This window comes from Myotis myotis, unplaced genomic scaffold (assembly GCF_014108235.1).
Source record: "Myotis myotis isolate mMyoMyo1 unplaced genomic scaffold, mMyoMyo1.p scaffold_m19_p_2, whole genome shotgun sequence".
Classification (NCBI taxonomy): Eukaryota; Metazoa; Chordata; class Mammalia; order Chiroptera; family Vespertilionidae; genus Myotis; species Myotis myotis.
In genome coordinates this window covers 10,042,396-10,061,036 of record NW_023416324.1, presented here as the reverse complement: position 1 = coordinate 10,061,036, position 18,641 = coordinate 10,042,396, and the positions used below count along the sequence as shown (strand labels likewise).

At 53.7% G+C, this 18,641-nt stretch overlaps 2 protein-coding genes across 2 annotated transcripts; one reads left to right on the top strand and one right to left on the bottom strand.

The window, feature by feature from the left end:
* The first annotated feature begins 5 nt into the window (after nt 1–5).
* Nucleotides 6–12,202, top strand: AKR7A2 (aldo-keto reductase family 7 member A2). The gene is made up of 7 exons (XM_036352832.1): nt 6–484; nt 8,202–8,389; nt 8,571–8,675; nt 9,632–9,728; nt 9,919–10,018; nt 10,623–10,752; nt 11,806–12,202. The coding sequence occupies exons 1-7, from the start codon at nt 157–159 to the stop codon at nt 11,965–11,967; spliced, it is 1,110 nt and encodes a 369-aa protein (XP_036208725.1). The 5' UTR covers nt 6–156; the 3' UTR covers nt 11,968–12,202.
* On the bottom strand, nt 12,057–18,542 carry MRTO4 (MRT4 homolog, ribosome maturation factor). The gene is made up of 8 exons (XM_036352834.1): nt 18,404–18,542; nt 16,450–16,508; nt 15,665–15,768; nt 14,640–14,721; nt 14,319–14,386; nt 13,969–14,120; nt 13,511–13,587; nt 12,057–13,402 (listed from the first exon to the last, which is right to left on the bottom strand). The coding sequence occupies exons 1-8, from the start codon at nt 18,429–18,431 to the stop codon at nt 13,253–13,255; spliced, it is 720 nt and encodes a 239-aa protein (XP_036208727.1). The 5' UTR covers nt 18,432–18,542; the 3' UTR covers nt 12,057–13,252.
* Between the last annotated feature and the right edge of the window lie 99 nt (nt 18,543–18,641).

Below are 18,641 nucleotides of genomic sequence, written 5' to 3'. Positions count from 1 at the left end.
CCCCAGGGCGACGCCGGCGGACACAGCGTGCGCGGCGGGACGCGACGCTCCTGGTCCCAGGTCCCTCGTCCCGGCGCCCGCGCCGCCGCCTCCTCCGGCTCCTCCCCGCTGCGGCGGGCGGGGTCCCAGGCGCCCCAGCGCGCAGGCGCGCACCCCATGTTGCGGGCGGTATCTCGCGCTGTGACTCGCGCCGCGGTTCGCTGCGCTCGGAGCCGCGGGTCCCCGCAGCCCCGCAGCGTCAGCAGCGCCGCCGCTATGTCCCGGCCGCCGCGGCCCGCCTCGGGCGCCCCGGCCCGGCCGGCCACCGTGCTGGGCACCATGGAGATGGGACGCCGCATGGACGCGCCCGCCAGCGCCGCGGCTGTGCGCGCCTTCCTGGAGCGCGGCCACACGGAGCTGGACACGGCCTTCATGTACAGCGACGGCCAGTCCGAGAGCATCCTGGGCGGCCTGGGGCTCGGGCTGGGCGGCGGCGACTGCAAAGGTAACGCTAGTGCCTGCGCCCGGCCCCCCTGACTGCCCCCTGCCCCGTGCCGGACGCTGGCCAGACCCGGGCCACTGTGCACCGACCGCGGTCGGGACCGACAGCTTCGTCCTCTCCCCTGGCCGCCTTGCAAGTCTGTGAATTGAATCCCAGTTCCTCGGGCCCGGTGCACTATAGCCCCGGCAGCTGGGCAGTGCTTTGTCCTGAACTCCTTCCCCTTCCCTTCTTTAGGGGTTGCAACTCGGGAACCCCCAAATCTGGTCTAGCCCTTAGCTTTCTACCCTTGTGCTTTCTTGGGGTACCTCTCCGAGGCATTGGCCTCCAGAGCTGTGTCGTCCACACCAGCAGTCATGCCAGGTGCCCATAACCAGGCCCCAGGCGCTTTGCCATGCTCCTCTCCCCATTGCCCTCAGCGCCCTGGCGCTCCCCAGCACCCTTTTCTCATCCTAGACTTTGCACAGTTCGGTTGGCAGCCCCTAGACTTTGCTCAGTTCGGTTGGCAGTCCCCTTGGCGCTCTCAGGGAGAGCTGTAGCGATGCAGTTGCAGGCTGGGCTGGGGGAGCAGAGATGGAGGTGTGGGGCGGGGTGGGTGTGGGGGTGGGGGGTGGTAATATAGCCCAGGCCAGGCTTTGTTACGGGTAATAGGAGGGAAAGTGACTCTAACACCTCCAGGGAGCTCAGTGTAGTGGTGAAGATTGAAGGGAGTGATTACTGGGGAACCCAGAAGGGGCAGCACCGTGGGGAAAGGAGGGGAGGGGACCACCAGAACAGGGAGCGGCACTAGGGAAAGCAAAGAGGACACTGGGGCTGGGCCTTAAGGGGTCAGTAGTGGTTTGCTGGGCAGAGAATGGCAGAAAGGGGCATTAGAGCTGAGGGCACAGCACAAAGACTAGGATTGGAAATGCAAAGTGCCTGGTGTGAGGAGGTGTTACAGGATTCCAGGCCAGAGAGAGGGATAGGGAATCAGACAGGAAAGTTAAAACAAGGCCAAACTGTGGGCAGTTTGTAGCCAGCTTGTAACTAACAAACCATTATCTTTCCCAGCCAAGGACACGGAGCAAATGATTTAAAAAACCTCCTTAATGAGAGAATGCAGAAAGGGAGGGGGAAAGGGGGAAGGGAAAAAGGGCAGTTTTACTCCCTAAGCAGAGAAGCCAGCAATCTCAAGGCTTGGCAAGATTACATTGCCAGGTGCTTTCCATGAATTCTGGGAAGGCCACAACAAAGTAAAAAAAGGGACCTCGAGAATTAATCTCTATCAAAATAGTCAGCAGAGGAATTTTGCAGCCTGTAGACGGGAGGGTGTATAATGCCTCGGACCCCCACCCAACTTGCTCTTCAGATTAACTGAGAGGCTGTCTGTGCTTCATAAGCCAAATGTATAGGTTTGCTTACTTTCCTTTTGCTTTTTTCAATAAGGATACTGCCTTAATTACTTTAATAAATTGGCTTTTCACAACACAGTCAGGGTTTTTCATATCAATTCATCTCTATGAAAAGACAAGAATCAAGGTTGGGGGCAGTCCTCTCCCCCTAGTCAGGGGGCTGTCAGGTACCGGGAACACCTCTCTCATGCTGGTAAGAGGTGCCTATAGCAGAAGGATGGCCAGCAGGCAGGTGTAGCTTGAAAGGGGGAAGTGTGTGTCTGTGGAGGGACAGACTGTCCCTCATTAGCCCAATGCCATTAAAAGTAACTAGTAGAGCCGGACCGGTTTGGCTCAGTGGATAGAGCGTCTGCCTGCGGACTGGAGGGTCCCAGGTTCGATTCCGGTCGAGGGCATGTGCTTTGGTTGCGGGCGCGTCCCCAGTGGGAGGCGTGCGGGAGGCAGCTGATCAATCTCTCTCATCGATGTTTCTAACTCTGTCCTTCTCCCTTCTTCTCTATAAAAAAATCAATAAAATATTAAAAAAATATATACCTTAAAAAAAAAAAGTGACTAGTACAATGCCTGGCATATAGTGGGGCCCGGTAAACGCTAGCTAATATTGCTGTAACCGGACAACTAAGGGGTCCGGGCTGCCTGTCACTACTTGAGCCAATTCAGCAGAGACAGGGTTGAATCATATGAGCATTTATTCCAATACTGCGCACAGTATGGGTGAGCAGTAGGTCGTCCATAAAAATCTTCTCTGCAACCCCTTATAAGCCAGCTGCTTATATTGGGTAGGACAAAGATTACATGGGGAAGTAGAAGTTACAGGCATGGGGAAGTAGGTAATGAGGGCTGGGGTGGGACTCTCTTGTTTAGGCAACAAGGTTGTTCATCTTTCTATGATAATAGGCAGTTCTTGAATGAGAATGGCCCAAATTCCAAAGTTGACTCCCAGGTCCAAGGGTGACTGTGACTCCTGGGTCCCAGGGGTATACAACTACCAGCCAGGTTAGAATGTGCTTTCTTTAATCTGGTTAACAGAGTATGACTACTCTAATCTAATAATAGACAAACATGGTAATTGACCATACCTCTGCTACGCTTCCCATTGGCTAATCAGCAGGATATGCAAATTAACCCAACCAAGATGGCGGCCGGCAGCCATGCAGCTGAAGCGAGCAGGAAGCTTGCTTGCTCCAGTGATGGAGGAAGCCAAGCTTCCCCGCCTGCCGCAGCCTGGCTCTGAGCTCCACTATAAGCAACAAAGTTGCAATTATAGAACCTAAACAAACCCCATATACCTGCTTTCAGCAGGCCGTGGCCTCTGAGCTGGAGCAGCAACAAAGTTTCAATTATAGAAGGTAAATAAATCCCAGAATAATAAAAAAAAAGAAATAAAGGAGAAGCTGGGAGCTTCAGGCCAGCTTGGCCAGCCTGAAAATAGCCATCATCCCCTCATCCAGGCTGGCCAGGCACCCCATTGGGGACCCCCACCTTGAAGGGGGTGTGACCAGCAGCAAACAGCCATTAGCCCCTCACCCAGGCTGGCCAGGCACCCCAGCGGGACTTCCACCCTAATCCGGGACATCCTTCAGGGCAAACCAGCCGGCCCCCACCTGTGCACCAGGCCTCTATCCTATATAGTAAAAGGGTAATATGCAAACTGACCCTAACAGCAGAAAGACTGGGAATGACTAGTCACTATGACACACACTGCCCACCAGGGGGCAGACGCTCAATGCAGGAGCTGCCCTCTGGTGGTCAGGGTGCTCTCACATGGAGGAGCTCTGTTCAGCCACAAGCTAGGCTGATGGCTGCCAGTACAGCGGTGGTGGTGGGAGCCTCTCCTGCCTCCTCAGCAGTGCTAAGGATGTCCGACTGCAGCTTAGGTCTGCTCCCCGCTGGCAAGTGGACATCCCCCAAGGGCTGCAGGGCTGCCAGAGGGATGTCTGATTGCCATCTTAGGCCCAATCCCCTGGGGAGCAGGCCTAAGCCAGCAGGTGGTCATCCCCCAAGGGGTCCCAGACTGCGAGAGGGCACAGGCCGGGCTGAGGGACCCCCCCTCCCCGAGTGCACAAATTTTTGTGCACCGGGCCTCTAATATTTCTATTTTTTTCCTTAGAGAAACTTAATTTTCATTTAAAAAATAATTATTATTATTATACTAGAGGCCCGGTGCACAAAAATTTGTGCACTTGGGGGGGAGGGGGCGTCCCTCAGCCCGGCCTGTGCCCTCTCGCAGTCTGGGACCCCTCCCTGGGGGATTGGGCCTACGATGGCAATCAGACATCCCTCTGGCAGCCCTCGGGGGATGTCCACTTGCCAGAGGGGAGCAGACCTAAACTGCAGTCGGACATCCTTAGTGCTGCTGAGGAGTCAGGAGAGGCTCCCACCACCACTACTGTACTGGCAGCCATCAGCCTGGCTTGTGGCTGAGCAGAACTCCTCCCATGTGAGAGCAACCTGACCACCAGAGGGCAGCTCCTGCATTGAGAGTCTGCCCCCTGGTGGGCAGTGTGTGTCATAGTGACCAGTCATTCCCAGTTCTTCTGCTGTTAGGGTCAGTTTGCATATTACCCTTTTACTATATAGGATAGAGGCCTGGTGCATGGGTGGGGGCCGGCTGGTTTGCCCTGAAGGGTGTCCCGGATCAGGGTAGGGGTCCTGCTTGGGTGCCTGGCCAGCCTGGATGAGGGGATGAGGCTGCCCACACCCCCTTTAGGGTGGGGTCCCCACTGGGGTGCCTGGCCAGTCTGGGTGAGGGGCTGAGGGCCTTTTTCAGGCTGGCAGGTGACTGAAGCTCCCAATCTTTCCTTTTTTTCTTTTTTTTTTTTTAATTCTGGGATTTATTTACCTTCTATGGCTGTCACTGGAACTGAGAGCTGGCTTTAGCTCTGAGGCTCAGCTCCAGCTCTGAGACCTTGGTTGATGAAAGCAGGGATCTGGGTTTGTTTGGGTTCTATAATTGTAACACTGTTGCGGTCCTGCTCGCTCCAGCTCTGACGGCTGAAAGGTTTCTGGGGTTTGTTTAGGTTCTATAATTGCAACATTGTTTCAGAGTGCAAGCTCAGAGGCCGGCAGTGGCAGGCGAGGAACCTTGGCTTCCTCCATCACCGGAGCAAGCAAGCCTCCTGTTTTCTTCAGCTGCCTGGCTGCCGGCCGCCATCTTGGTTGGCAGTTAATTTGCATATCTTGCTGATTAGCCAATGGGAAGGGTAGCAAAGTTACGGTTAATTACCACATTTCTCTATTATTAGATAGGATAGTGTTATGCTGGGGTCCAGCCCCAGCAGGTCCAGGGGTTCCCAAAGGTGTGGACGGAGTCGGCGAAGAAGGAATGACACGGATACAGGGTTTAGTTGATCAGCATGGTTGGGTTCTCTCTAGCCAGGTTCTACAGCCAGGTTCTCTCTCTAGGTTCTCCAGCCAGATTCTCTAGCCAGGATCTCCAGCCAAGTTCTTGCCATGTTCTCTTGCCATGTTCTCTCGCTAGGTTCTTGAGCCAGGTTCTGTCTCTAGTATTTCTTATGACAATGTAAACACATTCAAACCTGTAAAGAATTTTTGTGAGTTTGAGCCAAACTGTTGACAGTTGCTGGGAAGCAGAATCTCAGCGGGTTGGGATAATGCTCTGGAGAATGGTGTTTTTTCCCCTTGTTTTTATACATTACATTCAGAGGAGGAGACGTACGTGGGTTCCATGAAGTCCATTGGTGATAGATTAGAGAGGTGGGAGAAAGCAAAGGGGGCGGAGGGCGGGGTGTGTGTGGGGGGGGACGACAACTCTGGGACTGAATAAAAAGTAAAATGATAAGACAGTACTTCTTTTACTTAGGTGGGTACAGGATAGTTAACAGGCAACAATGAATATGATAATAACGATGAAGGAATTTGTGGCATCTGTCTTGGCGCTCAGGGCATTTGGTTGTGCCCTGAGGGGTCTGGGAAAAAGGGAAGTTACAAGTTACCCAGACATTTCAAGGGTATGTTATCCTAGATGCAAAAAGACGATAGGCTCAGTTAAGGTAAAGATTGACCTTGTCAGGGAAGATACCAGCCTACGACGGAACCACCTACCATAACTGCTTTTAGTTACAGTTTAATTTCAGACCATCCTTGTGGTTACTTTAGGCCTTAGAGTTTGCAAGACCGCCATGCAGGCCTTCCCGGAGCTTGTCGGGTTAGCATGTGGCCCCTTTTGTCCACATAACTATATCTAGTCACCAATATTCTGTTTTTGCCCCTAACACTGCCACACTTTGCCTTCTTACCCCCACCCCCACCCCCCTGCAGGCTCTTCTTTCCCAGCCCTTGTGGGGCTTTTTTCTGGGTCCTTAGATTCATGGCTTGGTGGGTCTGGAGCAGCGGTTCTCAACCTGTGGGTCGCGACCCTTTTGGCGGTCGAACGACCCTTTCACAGGGGTCGCCTAGGACCATCCTGCATATCAGATATTTACATTACGATTCATAACAGTAGCAACATTACAGTTATGAAGTAGCAACGAAAATAATTTTATGGTTGGGTCACAACATGAGGAACTGTATTTAAAGGGCCAGAAGGTTGAGAACCACTGGTCTGGAGGAACCGAATGAGAACGTGTCGCAGGCCCGCACTTTCTAGTTCACCTGGCTGCCTCTCACTGATAATGAAGGTTTTGTTTCTGAATTGGTGTTTCTCTTCCAATCCTTCTCTGCTCCTTCTTTGAGGCCAGGCTCACTGGACCAAAGTCCTCAGGTTGGATCTGAGGCAAAGTTCACACTACACTTGCAGGGGAATGGAGAATTGGGACTTGTTGCCTCATGCGCAGTGGTCTGATGACTTCCCTCTGAACTGCTGAGTTGCCTTTGGCAAGTATGAAAAGTGCAGACTGCATCCACTCACCAGTCCAGACAGCCAGCATTCTTCATAGCATCTCCACGCTGCTTGCGTGGCAGAGCACTATCTCGTTCTCACGGGGACTGTGTCTCTATAGTGGGTGTGGGGTGTGCCTGCGTCCATGAGTCTGGAAGGGGAAGGGAAACTATAATTGCCTTCTGCTCATTTTGCCTTCTACCTGTCTCTCAAATTGATCTCTGCCAGCGCTCATGTTCAGGCAGATGCATCTCTTCCCTGAATTCTCCCAGCAGCCTCTTTACCTGTCTTCATATTTCCAGGGCTGCCCCCTTGAGTTTTTTCTCTTTACTGCAGCCAGAGTGCAGAACACACACCGACTTTGGATGATGGTATCTGAGAAAACCCTTTGGGATTAGGCCCGTGCCCTTTCTCTTCTCTCTTGTCCCATTGCTCCATGCCTGGAGTTTATGTTCTTGTAACTCAGAATTGCCAAGGATGGCCCTTCACATACTGTATTGCCTTGTGTTTGATTTTGCCTGTGTTCCCACCTTCTGGAATGTGCTTCCCAGCCCTTGTTGACTGTGACTCATCCTGGGAGACTCAGCTTGGGTGTTAGCCCCCGGGGAAGCCTTCCCTGGCAGTCCCAGGCTGACCACATACCCCTTCTCTGGGCTCCTTGGGCACTGGTGCTTTTCTGTGTATTTACCGTATTGTAATCTCACCTTCTAGACCAGCGGTTCTCAACCTGTGGGTCGCGACCCCTTTGGTGGTCACATGACCCTTTCACAGGGGTCGCCTAAGACCATCGGAAAACACATATATAATTACATATTGTTTTTGTGATTAATCACTATGCTTTAATTATGTTCAATTTGTAACAATAAAATTGGGGGTCATCACAACATGAGGAACTGTATTAAAGGGTCGCGGCATTAGGAAGGTTGAGAACCACTGTTCTAGACTCTGAGCTCCTTGAGGGTAGAGATCGAGTGTGTTTAGTTCATCTCTGTGCACTCAGCCTCCAGTGCCAGGCTTGGCACAGCCAGCAGTTTGATGTCTAATAATCTATATATACAAAAGCCTAAGTGACTGAAGGACCGCACTGACCACCAAGGGGCAGAAGCTCAATGCAGGAGCTGCCCCCTGGTGGTCAGTGCGCTCCCACAGCCAACCCCCTGCAGCAGGCCAACCTCCCATGGTCCCTCCTGGCCCCAATCAGGACTGGTTAGATGGCCCCAATTGGCCCTGATCGCCCACCAGCCCAAGGGACCCCACCCGTGCACGAATTCGGGCACCGGGCCTCTAGTAGTTATTATAGCAGCAGTGAACATTGAGAACTTACATGTAAGATCATGTAGTTCATCCTCATGATCTCCCAATGAAGACAGCGCCATTATCATGACTATTTTACAGATTATAGAATCGAGGCTCAGGGAACTTAAATAATTTAGCCAGGGTCACATGGCTAGTAAGTGGTTATAATAAGTCTCTCAACTATTCTCCCCCAAAGTGAAAATTGCCACTAAGGCCAATCCCTGGGATGGGAAGTCCCTGAAGCCTGACAGTCTCCGGTCCCAGCTGGAGACATCACTGAAGCGATTGCAATGCTCCCAGGTGGACCTCTTCTACCTGCATGCGCCTGACCATGGCACTCCCGTGGAAGAAACGCTACGTGCCTGCCACCAGCTTCACCAGGAGGTGAGGGTGGCACCCCGAGCTCCGGGAGGAGGTCTGCTGCTCCCTCTTTGGCCTGTCATTACCCAGGAGAGTGGAGGCTCCAGGGCTGTCCCAAAGGGTCACTCCTAGGGTCTTCACTGTGGTCTTCTCTTCCTGGTCTCCTGGAATGTGTTGGGTTCTGACCACCACCTCTCCCCTGCAGGGCAAGTTTGTGGAGCTTGGCCTCTCCAACTATGCAGCCTGGGAGGTGGCTGAGATCTGTACCCTCTGCAAGAGCAACGGCTGGATCCTTCCCACTGTGTACCAGGTGCGGGGCAGGTCTGCAGAGGCCTCGGTCTCCAGAGCTCCTGCTGATCCCGACTTCTCTTGGCCCCTCTGACTGACCCCATGCCCTCTCCATAGCATCCATTCCCCTGCTCACAGCCTGCATATGAACCCCAGGTGCCCTCAGGATGACGTGCAAGCTCCTCAGCCTGGCCAGCCGGTACCTGCTCGCTCTGGCCCTGGCTCCCCTTTCTGCCTACGTGAATACCTTGGTCCCATCCTTCCTGCTTCCTCGCTCTGCACGTCAGCCCGGAACACTCCTCCCCCTTCGCCCTGGTAGAAGTGCTCTTTCCTGATGCCCCCGAGGGGCCTCTAATCTCCAGACCTAATCATCATACGTTCAGTGAGCACCTGCCATAATCATGGAATCCGCCTTTGTTGTGATCATCTGTCTCCTCTCTGTGTCTTTAACTCGCCTCTAACATCTCTTGGGGACAGAGATTTGCTGGACTTACTCGTGTTTGGAAGCCCAGTGTCCCTCCCAAAGTTGGTGCCCACAGATATTTATGGAATGATAGCTCTAGTCTAGTTTCCATTCCTGGGGCCGAACACTGTCTCCCCATCCCCTACCACCACTCATGATCTGGGAAATCATTGCTGAAGTCCTGGGCAGGTTTTTATTTTTTTTATTTTTTTTTATTTTTATTGATTTTTTACAGAGAGGAAGGGATAGAGATAGAGAGTTAGAAACATCGATGAGAGAGAAACATCGATCAGCTGCCTCCTGCGCATCTCCTACTGGGGATGTGCCCGAAACCCAGGTACATGCCCTTGCCCAGAATCGAACCTGGGACCCTTCAGTCCGCAGGCCGACGCTCTATCCACTGAGCCAAACCGGTTTCGGCCTGGGCAGGTTTTGACTGAAGGTTTTAAAAGATGGTTGCTGGGGTCCCTTCCCTTGACATGTGCACCCTCTCCAGCCGGCCCTTCTCCCTGCAGGGCATGTACAACGCCACCACCCGGCAGGTGGAAACGGAGCTCTTCCCCTGCCTCAGGCACTTTGGACTGAGGTTCTACGCCTACAACCCTTTGGCAGGTACGGGCTGTTGTGGGGACAAGGCTCCTCCTGGGGTGGGTGGGCATTCCTGGTGCTGGGGGGCAGGGAGGTGTTTGACAAGAGGCTGGGCTGTGTCTTCCATCCTTCCTGGTGTCCCTACCCCAGTCCAGTCCAGAAGAGCCTCTGGGAACAAGGCAGGTCAGGGGATCTGACTGCAGCCTTCCCACAGGGGGCCTGCTGACCGGCAAGTACAAGTATGAGGACAAGGACGGGAAACAGCCTGTGGGCCGCTTCTTTGGAAATAGCTGGTCTGAGATCTACAGGGATCGGTGAGCTGGAGAAGTCTGTGTCAGGGGTTTGGGGGTGGGGCTGTTGTCCTGATATGTGAGTGGAGAAGTTCTAGGTTGCTTTCCTGTGGGCTCCAGGCCATCCCTTGCCTGGACCTATGTGTCTGGATTCCTGCAGGAATTACCAAACCCTCTGTGGGGCTTCTTGTTTTCTTGGGACCTCTGCGAGGAAATGAGGATCCCTGGCCTTAATACCAGGTGGTCTTACAAGCCACAGCTGTTCCTGGGAAATGCTCATCACCTGCCAAGAGGGAAGGAAAGAGCCCTGGATTGAGGCTCAGGAGGCCTGGGGCCTGCCCTTTGCACCGGCTACCTTTGCTCCACTGGGAAAGTGTGGGCAGGCTTTGTGTTCTTAGAAATAAAGACGTTGTGAAGGTCTCTGGTGAGGGAGCCACATCCTGAGTGGTTCTGCTGTCTAATAAGGCAGGAGACCCACTGCTAAAAAGGACACTGCCCCCTTCCCCCCCAGACCCCATGTTGTGGGGTTGGGGTGAGCACAGCTGCCCTGGTTGGCTCTTTGCCTGTGGCCCCCAGTGTGACTGACCCCATGCTACTGACCTCTGTGCCACCCCTCTCACCTGCCCAGCTTCTGGAAGGAGCACCACTTCAAGGCCATTGCCCTGGTGGAGAAGGCCCTGCAGGCTGCATATGGCAGCAGTGCCCCTAGCATGACTTCAGCTGCCTTGCAATGGATGTACCACCACTCACAGCTCCAGGTAACCCAGCCATCCCAGGAGGCTCTGCTTCTGTTTTCCCTTTGTTGGAGGGGTGGGGGAGGGGGGAGGGATGGAAGAAGGGAGAGGGCGACACAGTTATTTGGTGACTTATTACTCCTTTGCTTCCTCTGAAATTTCTCCATGGCCCAGTTCTTTTGGGTGGTAATCTTGTTCTTAAGTTCCTTTAGTGCCCTGTCACGAATACTGTTGGCCTCATTAGGTATAATCCTAATTTTATTTTTACTTTTTAATCCTCACTCGAAGACTGATTTTTTTTTTTTTCTTTTAAGAGAGGAAGGGAGATGGGTGGAGTGGAGAGAGAAAAACATTGATTTGAGAAACATTGATTGGTTGCCTCTGGTATGTGACTGGGCATCAAACCTGCAACCTAGGTATGTGCCCTGGCCAGGAATTGAACCTGCAGCCCTTTCGTGTACTGGATGATGCTCCAATCTATTGAGCCACTCAGGCAGGGCAACAGGGCAACATAATCCCAATTTTATTGAGGAAACTGGCTCAGAGGCTATTTCACTTGACCAGGGTCCCACGGCTACACATGACTGGACATGAACATCTGAGACCTACCTTTCTTAACCATTAGCATTTATTCCATCCTTGGCTGTCGGCTCTGCAGCGTCCAGCTCTGTCCCTGGTGGGGTTGTCCTCTCCCTGCTGTTTCCCCTCCCCCAGCTGGGGCATTGCCTGGCTCCCTTTACTGAGCACCTGTTAAGTGCCAGGCCTGAAGCAAAGTACTTCACAAACTTTTAATTCCCACAATCATTCTGCGAAGTTCAGGAAGCCTGAAGTCCAGAGAGGTCAAGTAAGTAACCCAGGTTTACCCAGCTGCTGAGTGCAGAGGCTCTGAACTTAGGTCTGTCTGCTGAGGCTGGAGGCAGGGCTTCCGAACTGTTTGAAGGCAAGGTAAGTTTTTTCTGGAGTAACAGAAGGTACAAACAGACATCAGACCCAAATCCAGCAGGGGCAGGGCTGGCGGTGTGCATGACTGCAGCATGGTGTACCAGTGTGTTGATGTCTGTCCATCTCCCCTTCCAGGGTACGCACAGGGATGCGGTCATCCTGGGCATGTCCAGCCTGGAGCAGCTGGAACAGAACCTGGCAGCCACCGAACAAGGGCCCCTGGAGCCAGCTGTTGTGCAGGCCTTTGATCAAGCCTGGCACCTGGTTGCCCATGAATGTCCCAACTACTTCCGTTAGGCCTTGTCCTGGCTGGAGGTGGCGGAGGGTCCACGACGCCTGTCACCTTTCGTTCTCTCACCCTGGCCTTAAGCTGCCTATTTAGCCGGTTCTTTTCTCAGCATCTGTTCACAAATGTCTATTTTCTTGGAATCCTCCCAGTTGCCTTCACAAAGTGTAAAGGCTGGGGCCATGAGTTGCTCCAGCGTTTCCTATCGGAATAAAGCAGGCACTTGACGGGTAGCCCAGGCCCGAAAAAACCTGTGAGCTTGTTTCTTCTGCTGCCAGCGGCCCTTCCTGTCTTCCCAAGGGCTGGGGAGAAGGGCGCAGGAGTAGGGACTCTCCATTGAAGGGCAGCGGCAGTGGGAAGGCCTCCCCAGCCTCCTGCGCTGACTGTAGCCTGACCTCTCTCAGGAGGGACTGGAGGTGGCCCTTCCACACACAATAAATGGCCATTGAACCTGAAGTAGGTTTTCTCTCATTCAGAAATGGCCTCACGGAGTCATTTACAAATAGAACAATTTGGGCAAAACCCTATCGTTAGAGTCACCACCAAGAAGACCTCCCAGGAAGCTGTGGAACATTAACACTCTCGATTTCCCCAGGGGCTTTACTCTGGTCCTAGCTAAAGCCTGTCATCTGGTCCTCCAGAAGCTGTCAGCTCTGGTTTGGGAGAGTGTGTGTAGGGGTAGGAAGAGTGGCCAAGGTGCCTGCTTTTCTTTTTATAAAACGTTTTTATTGATTTTAGAGGAAGGGGCATGGAGAGAAACATCAATGAGAAACAGATCAGCTGCCTCTTGCCTGCCCCCTACTGGGGACTGAGCCGACGACCTGGGCATGTGCCCTGACTGGGAATGGAACCAGCAACCTCTCGGTGCATGGGACGATGCTCAACTAACTGAGCCATGCCAGCGTGGGCCAAGGTGCCCCATTTTCTCAGCAAACCCGTTTCAGGCAAGGGCACTGAGGGCCAGGGAAGAGAAGCCCCAAGGCTGCTCTCCTGTGCCCAGAAGTCTCGCAGGAACTAGTGCTGGAAGCTGACTCAGGTGATGAACAAAAGGAACCCTAGGAATCCGAACAAAAGTCCAAACCCAAAGGCCTGTTTTTCTGAGAAAAGTTCCTTTGCCATCTACAGGGAGACACCCTGCAGACAGTTACTCTTTGTAGGGAAACAGTCTGTCCCTATTGCCCTCTCATCTTCATCACAGCAAAACAAACAGCTGCTCCCCCAAGAGGGGCGGCGCCAGTCCAGTGTGGTCAAGATGACACCTGGCACGGCTGGGAGGCCCTCAGTCCCACGTGCCCATCAGCAGTCGTCATCTTCCTCTGATTCTTCTGCCGACTCGGACGCGCTCTCTGGCAAGTCATCTCCCATCTGTTGGAACCTTCCGGACTGTGCATCCCACATGTATTTGATGGTCACCTTGAATTCAGCCATCTCATACCCGAAAAGCTTCTGCAGGAGACAAAGGAACCGAGTCAGGAGGAGCGGGTGTGATCAGGAATCTCTCTGGTCCCTCCCGCCATGGTCTGCAGGCTGCTGGGCGGGCCAGGCCGGACTCACCAGGACGCGGGCCTGCTCTGGGGTCAGCACGTCGCCCTCCTTGCACACCTCGTAGTCGGACAGCAGGGTCACCACACCTGCAGAGGGGGGGCAAGCAGTTACTTCTGGCAGAGCTTTCTGTCTGCTGCCCAGAGTTGGGAGGAAATCTGCATGGCCACCTGTCCCCCCACCAATGCAGCACCCACAGGGGCACGGATTAATCGGTGTTCAGCAGCTTTTAGGGAGAAGTGACTGCCTCCCCCATTGTCTCCTGAGTGCTGTGTACTGGCTGTAAGTTCCTGTCCACATCCACCTCAACCCGGAGGCAGACACTCAGCCCCACTTTCTCACGAGAAAATGGAAGCTGGTAGGAATAACCGGCTCAGCCAGGAAGGGGAGGAGCGGGCGCCTGTCAGGTTTGGGGGCCTGTGCTCTTGGCCACTCAGCTGTGACCCTTCAGCTCCAGGGGCCTCCCGTACCCTTCTTGAGGGCGGTGGGCAGGCCGAGCTGCCTCAGCTGTGGCTCCATGGAGTGCGGGAACTGCTCCAGGGGCCCCGGGTCCAGGCTCACGGTGAACGTCGCTTTGTTTCCAGCTCGGGCATAGTCCATTTCCGCAAATTTCGTGAACCACCTTAGGGGAGTGAAAAGGGTTGGAGGGGAGGTTCCTGACTGGCCCACCCGCCCACCTGAAGTCAGTGCTAGGAATAAAGACTTGGTAATGGCTTCCAGGAACCAGCTGCTGTCTCCCCTGTACAAAGTCCCTGGATTATTCCTTCCCCAGAGTCCTCACCAACCTTTCTCGTCCCCACCACGCCTCAAAAACACTCACTCATTCACTTCCTCCTTAGTGCGATTGGTGAAAAGGAGACCAACTTCACCCCTCAACTTCTTGCTGACCTAAAGAACAAAAGGGGGTAGGTCGGGTCACATTAGAGCAGTGGTTTTAGACGGGACAATTTTCACCCCTGCTCCCCACATTTGGCAATATCTGGAGGCATTTTTGATGGTCACAGCTGGATCGAGGTTAAAGGAAGCCAGAGCTTTAAGCCAGACCTTGCTTTCCTGAGCCAGCCGGCTGGGATGCATTTCATGTGAGAGCAGCAGGAGAGATGCCAGCTTTGGCCCCTCCGGGTGAGGGCCTGAGACTCACCTGATGTAGGTTGTCTTTGTACTCATCAGCTGGGCTTCGACCTAAGGCCACCATCATCACTTTGTTTTTGCCAAAGAACATCCTACAGAGAGAGGAGGTCTGTGAAGGAAGTGGCCTGCCCAACCCTCCCCTCAGTTAAGTGCAAACCAGCTCTACCCCTGCTTTGTAGCTGGAGGTATGGTCAGAGTCCCACTTCTTCCATGGAGCCCTGCCACTGTCTCCAGTTCACTGTTTCCTGCCTATCGGCCCGACATTCACAATATGCCCACCAGCCTACTCTGAATATTATTTATGTGGATATCTGCCCTCCCCGTCTGAATGTATGGAAGAGGCCCGTTAATGGTCTGAACCAGTGCTGGTGCAGCAACAGAAGACCAGAATCATCAATCGCACTGTCATCATTCCAGCCCAAGGACAGGTACTCGCCACATGGCTTGTACAGCCTACTGTTGGGTCCTGTGGCATCCCAGAGCACATCCTGACCCAAAACTGACAGGGTGTTCCTAAAAAGACTAGACCCCAGGGGTAAGGGAGCCCCTTTTCCTGGAGGGGGTCAATGCTCAAACATTCCCTGAGCAATGACCAAGTCCAGCCCCCCAAGAAGTTCAGTGCAAAACCAGCTATCACAGTTAACATTGTTTGCGGGTAGTTTTTATCGCGCGCTAACAGGTGGCGTGGGCCATTTTTGCTAATTTTTTGCGCAAATGGCAATGTTCAGTAAAATTACGATAACTTTAGTTTACGTATTTATACGTTACCCGCATTCTACCGCTAGTCTATAAAAAACATATTAATACGTGTCCCGTGCTCTACTACACTGGTAGAACGGATAAATACGTAAAACGTATAAATACGTTTCCCGCATACAATGTGTTAAAAAGTGCCCTCCAGTGGCGGCATGGCACTTTGTCCTTCAGATGCCATCTGTGTCACTCGGTAACCAAGAGTCAGTAACTGCCTCTGGGCTTTGACTGAGCAGCGTGGCCCTTTCCACACTCAAACAGGCCTGCCCGCTGCCTGCTCACCGGCTGTGCTTCCAGGCGTTCCGGATGTCCTTCAACTTGCTGTTCCTCATGTTGGCCACGGAGAAGATGAACAGGTACTTGTACGTGTCCACACATTTCCGAAGCTGTGGAATAATTCATGGGGCTCTGACGTTCAAGGGGCACCACGGGTTGGGCAACACTCCGGCCTCCGATGGGGAAGAATATGCTCCAGGTCCCTTACGACCGGAAGTTCAGAACCGGAGGCCTCGGAGCCAGGGTCCCTGAGCAGAGCAGGCGTGACCTCAAAGTGTCGGGGAAGCTGAGCCATGGGCCAAGATCCCACGGTCTTCCCAGGTTTCTGACTTACCTGTGGCCACTTCCCTCACCACCCTGCTCTCTCCACATTGCTGGCCGCAGCTAAGTAGACACCCCTTTGACCCTGCCTGCAGCCCCGGAGCAGTGCACAGTGAGTTGGTGCATTTACCCACGCCTGACAACTCCCAGTTTTTTGACATCAGGCAGGCTAACAAATCTCTGTAAGCTTCAGTTACACAAGCGCAAAACAGTGACAGCGTCAACTCCTATGAAGGATGAAGTGGAATGATACAGGTGGAACACAGCCCCATGCAGGGCAGAGTAAGAGCTCAGTCAAAGCTGGAAATCATCACTCTGAGATTTTTATTGGTGCTGCCACTGGAGCAAAAGGGCGGGACCAGCCTTTCCTTTCCTCCTTTTAAACAGAACGTTTCCTCAATGTACCGTCCTATACCCACATTTCTAAACCAAACACAAGGTCTGGAAAAATAAAAAGAACAAGGTCTTACCTCTTCTATCAGGTTCTGTTTGAGTTCCAAGCCTTTCTTAGCAGTTTTGGTTAAGGAAACTAATACAAAAAAGAAAAAGGAGACACGATGAGAGACAAGCTGGGTGTCCCGGAGACTCATTTTTTCTCACCTCCAGTATCGTCTGGACCAAACCAGTCTGGGGAGAGGCAGCCAGGCTATTCCCAGGGTCCTCAGAGCGCTGCTTTCTGTCGTTCCGGACCCTGGAGACCCGCTGATACATTTCCTGTTCTGCAGACAAACTAGATATTCCTTCACTCCTCTTAGTTTAACCTAGAATTCCGTACTGCGGTGTGGGTGGGTCTTCTTCCTGCTCACGGAGTGCTTTCAGTGGCAGACCCAGCCTGCTGGCTGAGGCAGGTCCCTTTTGGCTCTTGGCCATGGTGCAGAGAGACCATCTATGGCTGGCCTCTGCTGTGGAATGAATTAAGTCCGGGAGCTCATCACTGACCTCCTCTGCTACATCTTTTGCAGTCTGAACCCATGGATGTAGCAATGCCACTTTGGGGAGAGGAAAGCACCCCTATTGTAGCAACAGCTGCGCCCCAAATGGTCGCTTACCAGGAAGGGTTTGGCATTTGCCAGGTCTCATCGTGGCTCCCCTCACAGAACCCACAAACACTTAGAAGACATCAGATGCGAAGCCCAGGGTGCCTCTTGTTGATCCTGCCTGGGACTTAGTGCCTCTTCACAAGGCATACACACAGAAAGGCAACCCCACCGGCCAGGGCAAGTGCAGCACAGGAGGGCAAACAGCACAACGATCCATTTTCTATCACCTCCGCTGCTACAGCTGTGGACGAAGCCAACCTCATCCTGTCTTGGATTACTGCTGGTCTTGCAGCTTCCATCCTTGCCTCCAACTACCCAGTCCATTCTCAACAAGGCAACTAGGGTAGCCTTTTAAAAGTAAAGTTAAACTACGTCATTTCTCTGTTCGGGCTCTCTCTCAAACGGCTGCACATTTCATCCGGATTTGAAAGGCAATTCCTTGCAAAGGTCTAAGAAGCCCTGCTCACTGTGCCCACTCCTCCTACCCCCTCTGCTCCAGCCACACTGGCCTCTTGTCCCAGGACATGTCGAACACGCCCTCCTGTCAGTCAGTGTTTGACTGTTGTTTCCTCTCCTTGGAAAGCCATTATCCAGGTAACTCCGTGGGTAGTTCTCTTCCTTTCTTCAGGTTTCTGCTCATTTGCCACCTCATCAGAGACCTTCTCTGGTCACCGTACACAAAACTACATCACCTGTTTCTCTCACTTTTACTCCACGGGACTCATCACTATCTGACATTAGTTATTCGGTTTTTGGTATAATGGGGAGAGACATACTTCCCATGACTATAATGCTAAGCTCAATGAGGGCTGTAGGCCTTCCTTGCTGTATCCTATGCCTACAGAGTGCCAGGCCCCTAAATATCTGTTGAGTGAATGTGCCAAACAGCCGGGGTGAGAGAGGCCCCCATGGTCGGGATGCTCGCTTAGGAGGTGCCATATGAACTGACAAGTGAGAACGTCAGCCGTAGGAAGACTGGGTCATAAGCAGGCCGGGCCATAGGAGCTGCCAGTACAGAACCAGATGCGAGGGCAAGTAACGTGCTGAAGGAAGGGAGAGGCGGCCAGGGTGGGGACAGCGCGGACAACGAAGGGAGGTGGGCTGCGGTGGAAAAGGTGGACCAGGGAGAGACCGGGCGCAGCTGGGCGCTCAGAAGCCGTTTCCCGGCGCTCGAGCCGGTAACACGGTCTCCGCTCCGCTGCCCCAGCCAGGCTCCAGCGCCCTGGGAGGCTCCCCGTCCCCAAGTGCTCCCGCGCCACCAGCAGCGAAGCTCCCTGAGAAGGCCTGGGTGTCCCACTCCGCGCCCCCACAGGTCCTCCAGCCCCCATCGCAGCCGGCACCCAGCCAGCGGGGCTCCCCTGCGTCCCCACGCCCCTTTGCCCACCTTTCTTGTCGCGCTTGGACTTGGGCATCTCTCCGCAGGCACGTGCAGCGGAAGGCGGTGCGGCCGGTTAGGACCCCGGCGGCGCGGGGGCCTCTGGGACGGCCCTCGGGGGCTGCCCTCACAAGTGCCTGACCCAATCTGCGCTGCAGTCAGCCTCTCCTCCGGCCGCCACCTGCGCCCGTCCTCACGTCTCCAGGGCTACTCTCCGCGCGTCCCGGGACCTCCGAGTCCTGGGCGC